Raw genomic sequence first — 12,404 nt, 5'->3', positions numbered from 1 at the left:
TTAGTTTTATATAAATTACCCTCACACTGTATAATATTCACCAGTCTGAAGATGCCCATTAGAGGATGAAAGCGTTAATTGGTCAAAATAAATAAGTGGAAGTGTACCAAGTATTTTTTAAATTAATAACTTATATGGAAATATAAGTTATTACATCATTACAATGGAATTCTATCAAGAATTGTCAAAAAATAATTTAAATGAAATAAAGAATATATTATATTGATATGTGTAGATTGTATTACGGAAGTTTATTTAGTGGTAGGAAGTTTCTTCTAGATCTACTTGTGTTTAAAATTTCCAGCAGTTGTTGGATTTAATAAACTTTTTGACGGTTTGTGCTGTTTGTTCCCGGAACATTGAGTTATTAAAACTCATCCGGCCTAAGGAGGGCATCTACGGTCTCCCAGGTAGCATCTTATTTTTAATACCATTTGGTAATCCTCATATTGATTGAATTTTTGCATAACCCTACCCCATAATGTTGTTAATAATCTATCAAAATGATTTAAATATTTTTCTGACAGATTCTTTCAATCATAATTCACATATTTGCAAACAGCAAACATCTGAGTTGTATCCATACATAAGATGTATACATACATTAGTTGTGTACATTTAACTCAGCAGAACTTTAATTTAAGACTACTTTATAAATATTTTTGAAAAAAATATTTTTAAAAAATCAAAAAACAATTGATTCGCTCTACAGTTTAGTAATCTTTGACATGTTGGTCATTTCACGCCTGTGCTTCTTTCGAATTGATCTCTTATTACCAGAAATAACCCCCAAAATCCGAATGTCATGCGTTACACTTTACACGCATTCCCTCTTCCAACTTCTTGCTGTATCTCTCTCTAATGTGTAACAGCGAGAGCAGCGCAATGTCACATACCATCCTTTCGCAATAGTATTTTATGAAAAAATGTATGAATTTCTAAGAAAACTCAAAATATTATGAAACAGTTTTATAAACACTACCATAACAATCATAATAAGACAAGATTTTTTTAAGTAGTATTTATTTCATTTTAGCTGGGGTATTTCTGGTACCCCCCTCCGGAACTCCCGGATTTTTTTCCAGCTCAGGTCCGGATAGGTTATGTTTAATGTCTAGTTAACACTAACTGACAGATTATCCCAAAGAAATGGTTTTATTTTATCGCAAGTGAGCAGTCAATCGTTCGTGAAACAATGTGTTTAAAAGGCTTTGTCAACGATAAAACCAAAGGCATTCTACAACATAAGCTTTTTTAAATGCGTCCGCCATTTTCAGAAACAAATTTAATTCTCATTTTAAACATTACGACAAAAAAAACTTAAAAAATAATGCCTCACTTCAAAATGTATTTTCTTAAGATACGTTTTAATGGATTGTAAATAAATTAATTTCAAACAAACAGAACCTAAACAACAATAACATAATTAACTAGAATATATAATGATAATATTAAAAACACTTTCCTATTAGGATGGTTCATGGTCCTTTTGTGATTTTTTATTTTTCATCATTATAGTATTTTTTATTATAATTGTCTTCCTGGACGATAAAGTGGTTTGGGGCGTTCGCCTGCCATTCAAGAGGTCTCGGGTTCAATTCCCAACATGGTAGACATTAAAAATATTGATTAAACAAGGTTTCTTACATTGGAATAATTCACAATCCCTGGACTGACACATGAAGCGTGAGATTGATCATCTTACCTTCATGAATCTAAAAAATATCAAGATACTCTGCGATCGGTGTTTCAGTGCATTGCCCAGTCCGTCGTTAGATATAGAAAAGAAAAGACGATGACGATTATATTATTTTATTTCTAAAAATCGTAGGGTATTTTGCACTGAGAAGAAAAGATAAAAAATAAATAAGACAAACTACAATTTTATCGACTGATGTATTATGTTTTTTACTAGTTTTGGTTTTTATGTCCATTTGTAGTATTTTTTTATTTCTAGTTATATGATTTTTAATTTTTTCTTCATTTGCTTTAATGCCAGAGCAACAACATTAAGGAATAGTTAATTAATCATATGATCGCTGATTCGTTAATGTTAGATAATTAGTTTATGATAAGTTGAAACCTCAGAGTAATAATATGCCACCCGTTAATAGAGGCGCCCATACGGACAAAAACGATTCTAAGATTATCAATCACGAAGTTAGCTGTAGTTTACAGCAATACAACGGGCCATAGGTACTCAAGTCGAGAATGAGGAACTTCAGCCTTACGGGAAATTGGATACAAAAAATGTTTTCTTGCGCGCGGTAAAAATTAGATTATTAAATTGTACAGCAAAGTTTCTTGAAAATGTACGAAAAAAATCATAAAAACTCGCTACTTTGAACGACGCCACTGGTCCATATGAACCAACCAATGATATGAGAGCTGTAAAGGATATCCGGTTTGCTAACCGTAAACGAATCAATCGGGAGAACTGAAAGAGAAGAACCTCTGACGTCACACGCGGAGTTATTTCAGAAATACAATAATATGCGCTGATAAAACGATATACCAAAATAAAATTTATTTTTTTGGCTAAGTTTAAAAGTATTTTGATTTGAAAAAAAAAACACTGAACTTCCTCATTGCAAGCGCAAACCAAAACCGTTCGTTACACGTTTGTTGTTAAACCGAAAATTCGAAACGCCTTCGTTGTATGTATGTAAAAGAGCGAAAATTATTACTCTTGGTTGAAACTTACCCCTATGGGTGAGTTTGACTAATCATCGTGAATCATCGGATCATTTTTCACTAGTTTTAAATGTAAATATTTACTTTCAACAATATAGTACTACCAATGAATCACTTTCACCACTTTTAAAGCTGCGATTAACTTGCATTACCAAGACCTGCACACTTCATAACTATTTATTTATTGAATTATTTACATACATAAGTTTATTGTACATTATTTGAGACATAAGTTCCAACTTCATGGGACTAAAAGTCCTGTGTTGAGATGGGACTAGCAATTTGTTGCTCAGACTCATGAGTATATCACCACAAATATAGGACCAGAAGCATAAATATAATTTTTTAAAAACAAATACATGGCACATCAAAATGGTAAACAGTAAACTCAAACATTCGGATAGTCATCAAGGAGTTTTCTGCTCTAATCCCTCCCACTGAGAAAAATCCAGTCCTTAACTCCTTTCTCCAAAATAGTTTTTGTCCTTGAAAGCTTAATACGCTCTTCCAAAATATTGTACACTATTGGTGCGATAAATGAGAGATGTCTCCGAGCGAAAGTCGTCCGGGTTTTGGGTATGACACAATTCGTGCTCTGAGAAAATCTACGTACCTATACGTATATTTTTATCAGTTCTCTTTTATCCTCAGTCTGGCTACGTCTGCGTTTTTTTTACTGTGGTCGCCGCTGTGGTGTCGCATTTTCCAACAAGATGGTTGGCTATGTCGCAAGAATGCAAATGGTCTCATCCCTGTTTGAATATCTCCGTGTTAATTATTCCAGAGCGGGCAATCCGGCTCCTGTGCAGTTGTCTAACTACCCCCCTGGAGGGAATGGGGGCAGCGGACTCAACAAGGGGCAGATTCCTCGGGGGAACATAGCGGCTGTAGAACCCTATAACCACATTCCTCATGCCCAAAGTGTTAGCCATAACTTTCAGGTGAGTTTTATAATTTATTTATTTATTCACGCTCAGTGTCCAGGTGGATAAAGAATACAGTTCTGTGCCTGAAATATCCCGAATGATTGTTTTCGACTCAATGGCTATAATAATGGAATCGAGTCGATATAAGTCCACCTCGTTGTGTCGCGGTTGGTGCGTTCGCTTACCATTCTCGAAGTTTGAAGGTTCGATTCCTGGCAGGGTGGGTGTGAAACATTGATTTTAAAAGTTTTTTTAACTCCATTTTTTTATTGTCTGCGGACTGGCAGCTGAAGTAGAGTCGAAAACACCTTGTTTTATTCACACACAGAACTGTATTCTTCATTCGCCCGTACATGGATATATCTATAATTTACAATTAGATTTTAAAACGTATTTTAGAATATATTGTAGACGACCCTCTGTATTTTCTAAATGAAAAATTTAAGTAAATTCCAAAAAAAAAAATATTTTTACAATTTCTGAGCATAGATTTTTTCGTTACATATTTTTTTGTAAGATTATCATATTTTAATATATTATTCAGTTTTGTATCAACTATCTTAAGACATCTCTAAAAAAATATGCTGTATTAATTTTATACTTTAAAAAAAAATTACTGGCTAACTCAGAACAGGTATTTACAATACCTAGTGAGAACAGACAGTGCCCAATATGTTTGCTTACGTGTACTTTAATTTTACTTCATTTTTACTTGATTTTACTTTAATTTTGCTTTTTTGTATATTTTTTACCTTTACTGTTTTGCAAACAGATCAAAATAATATTATGCATTACAATAAATGCTGACTTATTCGGCAATGAACTGATACAATGACTCTATACACCCAGTAGCTAGATAATTTATCGGAACGAAAAACTTGAAAAGTAATATTTGACAGCACTCTATCGACCAACGACAGATCATAAGCTCATTAAATGCCTAGACTGTCATATTTTAAACAGCTTGATTATTGAATATTTATTTATTGGGTTTATTATGGTTCACAAACAATAAACAATACATACGACAGAGGTATAATATATATCATAAAAATAATATTAAGATTAAAACCCTGATTTATCACAAAGTTGTGAACATACTCAAAATATTGTTGATGTTGTTACACAGATCTACAGTTCTCTTATTTTTTAATATTTCATAATAATATATTTTAAATAAATTAGGATGAAATCAACGTAATTCCAATTTTTTTTCAGTGCATTTTTTTTTAAATACAAATCCCGCTACAATGCTATACCGCATACCAAAATAGATTACATTACAAATCGGTTATAAAAACAAATGAAATGTTGGTTTTGGTCATTTATATATATACACTAGGTGCTCAAGCTCCCGATTTGTTTTCTTTTCAACATAGGTTCCGGAGCTCATATTTTATATGATGGGAAATAGTGTTTTTCTTTGTATACGCTAAGCAAATGTTAATCAGTGCAAAAGAGCGCGAAGTACAGCTTTGAATTCAGAAAAAGCGGCATAAACAGTTAGTTCTTTTTACTCTAATACGCGTTTTGCACAGAAGTGTTGTTCGATACTTTTTAGAACACGATTTCAAATTCGCGTTATATGAAGCGTCATCATTATTTAATTATATCTCTGTGTGCGCCACACGAAAATAGATAACATAACTCAACATAACTAGTAATAGTTTTATATTATCTCTGGATAACATATCAAATCGGTTATAAAAAAAATGAAATGTTTGTTTTGATGGATTACATATTTTGTATTGTGTTCGAAAAAACGGATTTGAAAAAATATTATTTGCTTATAATTCTTATTTAAATGGGTACCTTACTGGGATTTTCAAAGAAATTATTAGAAATGAGCTCTTCTGCACAGTAAAATCTGGCAACCTAGCGACAAAAACTGGCAACATATTTCTCGATGTATTGTTGTGCAGAATTTGATTTCAATTTTAACTTGAGTGTAATTCTTATTGTAGTTAAAATGTGACATAATAGCGAATTATTGTTTAGCATAATAATAAGTGTTAATTGAATAACCTGTGATTGAATCATTTTCATGAGCACAAGTAAAACTTTCAATTCTTGTCTGTACAATTGTTCTGTTTGCTAATGACAAAGTGTTTATTTCAAAACTGTCGTGCACCATTTCATTTTTACTTTAAAATTAATTGTACTTTCATTTGTGTAATCTCTGCGTTTTGGTGGCGTGTAACAAGTGTGCTCTCAAATTTGCACATCAAATTACTTTGTACCTTTCGTCTGTGTATCAAATATTGTTGCAAAAGTACGTAATATTAAGCACGTTTCGACGTAATGTATAATTTATATATTTTATTTCTAGGCATTGAAACACAACGCGGTCCAAAACAATCTTCCGATGAAGCTTGTCAATCAATCTGAAAATATCGGCAACCATATCGGCCAAGATGGGCACTTCTTGCAGCAGAAGCAATTCAGCAACCAACTGTTCTCCAACGGATCCTATCCCCAGCGACTCCAGGCCAACCTGCTGCAGACGGAAACCCAGTTCAACCAACCGTATCCGGGGAAACAAAGCGAAATCAACACATATCCACAGGGCCTTACGAACCAGCATGTACAAAGTGATCAAAAGATTTTACTAGAACATATCAATAAATATAATATCGACCTTCAGAAATCGGTGAATCATAATCATAATCAAAATAGTGTCCCCGTGCACAACCAGTCCAACAAACAGCGATCCAACGAACATGAATTCCTTCCGGAATTTGCCGCAAGTAAATCTGACCCGAAATATCAAACGTTGCCTTATAATACAAAGTTTACCTCTAACGGGAACTCCAAACTCGCCAAGGGACAGTTTTACGACGAAAAGCCGAGCGAACCGACGGGAATAACCAAAGTATCGTCCTCTTCTAATGTAAATAATATTCTGACAACTGTTACCGGGTCTAACATGAACCACATGACGGCGCATTCGACTCCGCTGACCATCAGCAAAGGATTAGCTACGCCATTAACACAGGGGGACAATAACAACGGATACCAGGGAGAGAACGGACCATTCCAACTGCAGAAGTCGGAATCATCCGGCAAGTGTAACGCGGAGGAGAAGGAAAATGCGGGACGGGGAGCGGAGCAGCCGAAGGTTGTGGGAGAACAATTTAAGGTGCAGCCGTACTCGGGGACTCGAGCGTTTGGGCAACAGAATACACAAATGGTGAGTGCACATCCTACACATTTCGCACCCCCAGAAGTACACCGTGGTATGTCCAAATTGGCCATTTTGCAGAAAAGCAAAAACAAACTTTTTAAAATTTATTTATACTTGTTACATAATGTATATTGATTTTATAAAACCCTGTATTTTTTGTATATCTCGCACAGAAAGATAAAAAAAAATCTAGTTAAACTGCATTCATGACTCAAAAAGGCCAAATTAAGACTTACGCAGTGTACTTATGGGTACACAATTAATCTCCGTACATTATTTTTTACCAGCTTCCAATCCACATTATTAATTACATTAAATCAATTTTGTTGGTCCCTTTGCTCGGTAACCTCGATCAGTAGTAAAGTAGCGCCTCATCACATTCCAGAAGCCCGTGTCAAGCGTAGCCCCGACCTCGGTCCTCTCGAGCGGGAAGCCCTCCCCCATCTACCAAAGCTCCTCCACCAAGATACACCCCGTGCAACCGCAGACAGTTTCCCAGTCCGTGGGGCCCAAGGGGGCGTCCCTCCTCATGTCTCCGCCGCAGAGCAGCAGCACCCCGCTCTCTACTCCGGACGTATCGTCCGATAAGTCCATCCCTAAACCGGCCTTGCCTCCTAAACCCGCTCCGAAGGTATCTACCTTTTTTCATTTCATCCCGAGAATCAGAGTAACATATTTTCCCACAAATAATACTTAGTTTTGCGAATACAATAGTCTACAAATAAAGTTACGTGCAATGACTTCTCGGTGATATGCCATTCTGGTTCTCAAATTTAATATTTATTTGTAACAATTATTTCATTTTTGTTCTTTTTTTTTATACTATACAAGCTGAACCCGGCAATGCTTTGCTTTTGCTAGATTTTAGTGCTCGTAATAATATATTAAATGAACACAATCGAATGTTTGATATCAATTATTGTATTTAGTCCAAGTTAGATATGTACGTATACATTATTATTTTTGTGTTTCGGTTTACAAAAAAAAAGGACAGAGGATTTTGAAAAACAGGTATTCGAATATTGTTTTCCTGTCACTGTCTTGTCTCATTGCCTCCCCAATACTGTGTGAATAAGACAACTGTATGTCGGACTTTTTGTTAGAATAGACAAAATTGACGTTTCGCTGTCCCGTTTTCTGCACCTTAAAACTGAACTGATTTTTTTAGACAGTGTATCACAGAATAAAATTTTCTGAATAGGTATGTTTTGCGTTTTTCAAAAATAGTTATATATGTATACAGTGCGCCCGAAGACAGCAGATAAAACTGTGCTTTTTTACATGTTTTTGGATGGTTCTAGTTCTCATAATGAACTATTTTTATAAATACGAAACAATAGGGACACGCCAATGGTAAATATCTATAGTGTGTAAAAAAATCACTGCTCTAGTGCCATAATCCAGAGAGAAAATACGGGAATACGTGTGCATGAAGAAAAATCGGACTGTGTTTCCTCTTAAGATTAAACATTATTAAGTATCTAAATTTGTTGAAACAGAGGGAAAACATTTTTGAGAAAGGAATATGGAAGTCTAGGCATTAAATCCAGCCAGTCTGCAAACATTTGGATATACTCAAAACATTGTTGGATAACTTAATAAAGTATACTTACAAAACTTTACTTCATAATGCTTTTATGTAACCATAGAAATAGGTTCTGTGTTCTTAAATAAAACTATCGACCCACCCGGAACCCTATAATGAAAAAAAAATCTCTTTTAAAGTAAAAACTGATTTTACTCTTCCCTGAACAAAAGTAAATTTAGGACTTATGTTTGTGTACATTTTATGTATAGAGGACATACTTAAATATTTTTTTAAAATAAATGCTTTCAATTCTGAAACAAACGAATGATGATTAGAATGGTTTCTTCTTTGGAAACTTTTTTTTAAAATTCTATGGCATCTTCTATAATTTTTGGTTGCATAAAGTTTTTTATATTTCGTGTTTTTTTTATTTTAGTTACAATCGTCTCCCAGTGAACCTACTCCACCTCACCATGGATACTCCCAACCCGAGTGTCCTCTCCCCCTCGTTCTCTCGGCGGACCTTCCCACGGAGCAGGAAACCTCCAGCCAGACCAGCCAACAGTCCAGCTCTACCTCATCTACAGACGGTCAGATGATTATCAAAGCCCGACCTCTCACTATTAGAAAACAACCTCTGAGTGAACAACCGAAACTAAAAAGCCAATCGAATAATAATATTAAAAACAGTACTGTAAATATAGCGACGACGAGACGTATTGAAATGCCGCCAACGTACTTGTTCCCGGAAATGGATACTGCCAAGCAAATGGATCAGAACAAAACCACGGATAAACACAACGGGAACAAATCACAACTTTCCAACAGTAATTCCAGTCAGAGTAGTTGTGACGTAACGGATCGAGCTGTCCCCTCTGAATCTAGTGAAACGTCCACAGAGGAACAATCCGACAAGGTGGTGGGAATCACGGAACAAATGAACTCGGTAGATATAAGCAACGCCAATGGAGATATGGTATCGAGAAGAGTAAAGAAAGGAAATCTGAAGCAAAGCGGAAAAGTCAACTTGTCCCGGAGAGTTAGTTTCGACCCACTAGCGTTGTTACTGGATGCCAGTTTAGAAGGCGAGTTGGAACTAGTGAAGAAGACCGCTACTCAGGTAACTACTACTATTTTAGTATTCTATTTGTTTTCGTGTGGATACACCACACGGACACCGTTCTTCGGAATCCTTAACTCAAATTACAAAAGTTATTACAGGTTGCAAACGCGAGTGCCGCTAATGACGAAGGAATAACGGCGCTTCATAATGCCATATGCGCTGGACACTTTGAAATTGTCAAGTGAGTTATATAAAATAAATTTAAAATTAGACTTCTATTAAAGTATTTTAATGTACTAGAAATTTGGATCATATACGTAACCAAAGATGCTAAAATCAAACTTGTCCATAAGAATGCCGGTGAATCAGATGATCATACCAGAGACATGATAAATCTTCAATGGCTTTGTATCTGTGACACTTTCCAACTGTGAAAGAAACACAAACATGATTACAACTATTTAATTAGATATATTATCAAAAGTCTTATTATCCAGAATTGAATTAAGAGTTTTAGTGAAAAAGTACTTGTGAACTTGGTCACAAACTAGAATAAGTGAACACTGCTTTCAATCTAAATAAAATTCCTAACGGTTAATACTTTTTTTATTGTCGGCCGCGTGGTGTAATGGTCAGCGCGTTTGCCTACTATGCAGGAGGTCATGGCTTTGATTCCTGACATGGTTGACATAAAATATTTATTTAAAAGAGTGTTTTCACACCAGAATATTTCATAGTCCCTGGACTGGTACCTGAAGCGTAAGACTAATTATCTTACCTTCATGTAACAAAAAAAATATCAAGATAGGCATCGATCGGTGGACCAATTCAGTGCCCTATGCACCATTAGGTGTGAAAAAGGTATGATGATGATATATTTTTTATTTGATGTGAGTTTTCTTATAATTTCACAACTCGCTGCCCTAGTTCTTGTATGTTCAATAGACCATTTTACAAAAGACATTTTATTTGTTTTCAAAGTCAAATAAGTAAAATCAATAAGTGGAGATTGGCACTCCAAAAAAGCTGAAAATACTGTTTAATGATGGAAAAAAGAATAATTCTTTTGCTACGTGGATGTGTAATAAGATAATGAACATATCGTGGGTATTCTGCGAAAAAAAGTCAAAATTACTGCTTCTAAGATAAGAGTTCAAAGTTGGTAACGAAATACCTTTTTTTTTATGTACCAAACATTACTAAGCCAACCTAAAAAAAAGGGTTAATTGATCTATTTACTACATTTTATTCAAAAGTTTAATAAATAATAACTGAACTTTCAGAACATTTTTTTCAAAATAATAGTGGATAGACATGACTTAGTGCATTTTCGCTGATACATAATACCACAGTAAGGAATTCAAATTGAAGTCACATTGTACCTACAATAGTCACTTTGTGAGAAATGTTTTTTTTTCTTTAATCAAAAAAGTTATGTAATCATTTTATCCAATGCTCAGTCCTTTTAACATTAGGTAAAATAATAATTAATTAGTAAAAAGAGAAAGAAAGAAAATAATAATTGGCCCTGAGTGAAGCGTGTAGACATCTCCAGGATATCATGTTGCCGACCAACAATCTCACCTTTGCTCAAGTCAGTACTGCTCCATAAGCTCCGCTGAATACGTTCGAAATATTGTTATTGATGGCCCACCAGTACGGCGTCTCTTGGTGCTTTTTCCCTGAACGGATATATGTTATTTATAATAATAAAAATACTTTATAGTTTTATTCCACTTTTATTTATAATTTGTTTAGTCTCCCACCAGTCTGACGATGTCGGTCACGACGAAACCCGGTCACTGGTAAAAAAATTATAAAATAATTATAAATAAAAGTAGAATAAAACTATAAAGTAATTTTATTATTATAATTAAAATGCAGTTCCACCAAGAAATGTCAGTAGAAAAACTCAAGGATTTATGTTATATTGACTTATTACAGAAAATATTTCGACTGGTAGTGTAGATAGGACTTAGTGCGTTTTTGCAGATCGTAGAGTATTTTTTCAACAGTATAACCTCATCATTATTCCAACAAGCTTTCTAAATCCGCAAATGATGAGCTACTCTGTACTATAAGACTTAGTATCTGGAACTTCAGCGCAGAATACCCACGATATTGGCTAAATAAATTTTATAAAAATGGTCCATTGAACATACAAGAACTAGGGCAGCAAACAGTATTATGGTGGTAACCAGAAGATCTTTTTTTTAAATTACGAATGTAACTAATCTTTTAAATATTTGTAGGTTCTTGGTAGAGTTTGGGTGTGATGTGAATGCGCAGGACTCTGATGGTTGGACTCCCCTTCACTGTGCCGCCAGCTGTAACAATGTAGCCATGGTTCGCTTCCTCGTTGAGAACGGTTTGTAAATTTCTAGATCTAACTCGCCATCGATCGCGATCGGAATTTCGTCAGACCTCTAACCGATGATGTTCATCTTCCAGGAGCGTGCATATTTGCAACAACCCTCTCTGACCATGAAACAGCAGCGCAGAAGTGTGAGGAGGACGAGGAAGGGTTCGATGGGTGCTCTGAATATCTTTACAGTGAGTTTTCAACAGTTTCTAATAATATTTTTAAGTTATTATGCCATTGGTTTTTATCAATCCTTGCCAACTTTCTATAACATAGAAATACACTATAAATTACAAGTGAGATTCTGTGTAAATGTCTTAGCAACACTTTAGTTCTCCTGAAATATCTCATTAACACATCAATCCTGTTTTCAGATAGCAATGTACCTTTTTTATTAGATTAAAAAAATATTTCTATCTCTGTTATGACTAATGCCAAATAAGTTTCCATTGTAATTTATGATTTATTTATTTACTTAAAGGCAGTTTATTACACATTATTTGAGATATAAGTCCCAACTCCATGGGACTAAAAGTCCTTTGTTGATTTGGGATGAAATAAATATGCATTTTCAAGGTTTTGGGCGTTTTTCTTGATAATGCATATTATTTTTTTCTGCGTGTTTTAGTAGATAATTCTTTCAATAT

At 34.6% G+C, this 12,404-nt stretch overlaps 1 protein-coding gene across 14 annotated transcripts in view; it reads left to right on the top strand.

Moving 5' to 3' along the window:
• Positions 1–12,404, top strand: part of ASPP (Ankyrin-repeat, SH3-domain, and Proline-rich-region containing Protein) — a 704,899-nt gene that overhangs the window by 689,297 nt on the left and 3,198 nt on the right. For 5 of the 14 annotated variants that reach the window (XM_088232180.1, XM_088232179.1, XM_088232185.1 and 2 more), the window contains 7 exons: positions 3,479–3,635; positions 5,950–6,810; positions 7,190–7,435; positions 8,769–9,452; positions 9,545–9,636; positions 11,648–11,763; positions 11,847–11,948. In XM_088232180.1, coding sequence (XP_088088306.1) covers positions 3,479–3,635; positions 5,950–6,810; positions 7,190–7,435; positions 8,769–9,452; positions 9,545–9,636; positions 11,648–11,763; positions 11,847–11,948 — 2,258 coding nt within the window. Of the gene's footprint in view, positions 1–3,478; positions 3,636–5,561; positions 5,675–5,949; positions 6,811–7,189; positions 7,436–8,768; positions 9,453–9,544; positions 9,637–11,647; positions 11,764–11,846; positions 11,949–12,404 lie in introns of those variants that run through there. The other 9 variants (XM_088232182.1, XM_088232181.1, XM_088232188.1 and 6 more) reach the window with 4 other exon arrangements.

This window comes from Micrasema longulum, unplaced genomic scaffold (genome assembly GCF_059751315.1).
Source record: "Micrasema longulum isolate JH-2025_06_02 unplaced genomic scaffold, ASM5975131v1 h1tg000955l, whole genome shotgun sequence".
In the NCBI taxonomy this organism is placed as follows: domain Eukaryota; kingdom Metazoa; phylum Arthropoda; class Insecta; order Trichoptera; family Brachycentridae; genus Micrasema; species Micrasema longulum.
The sequence above is the reverse complement of the archived record's forward strand: the minus strand, read 5'-3'. Positions and strand labels throughout refer to the sequence as shown.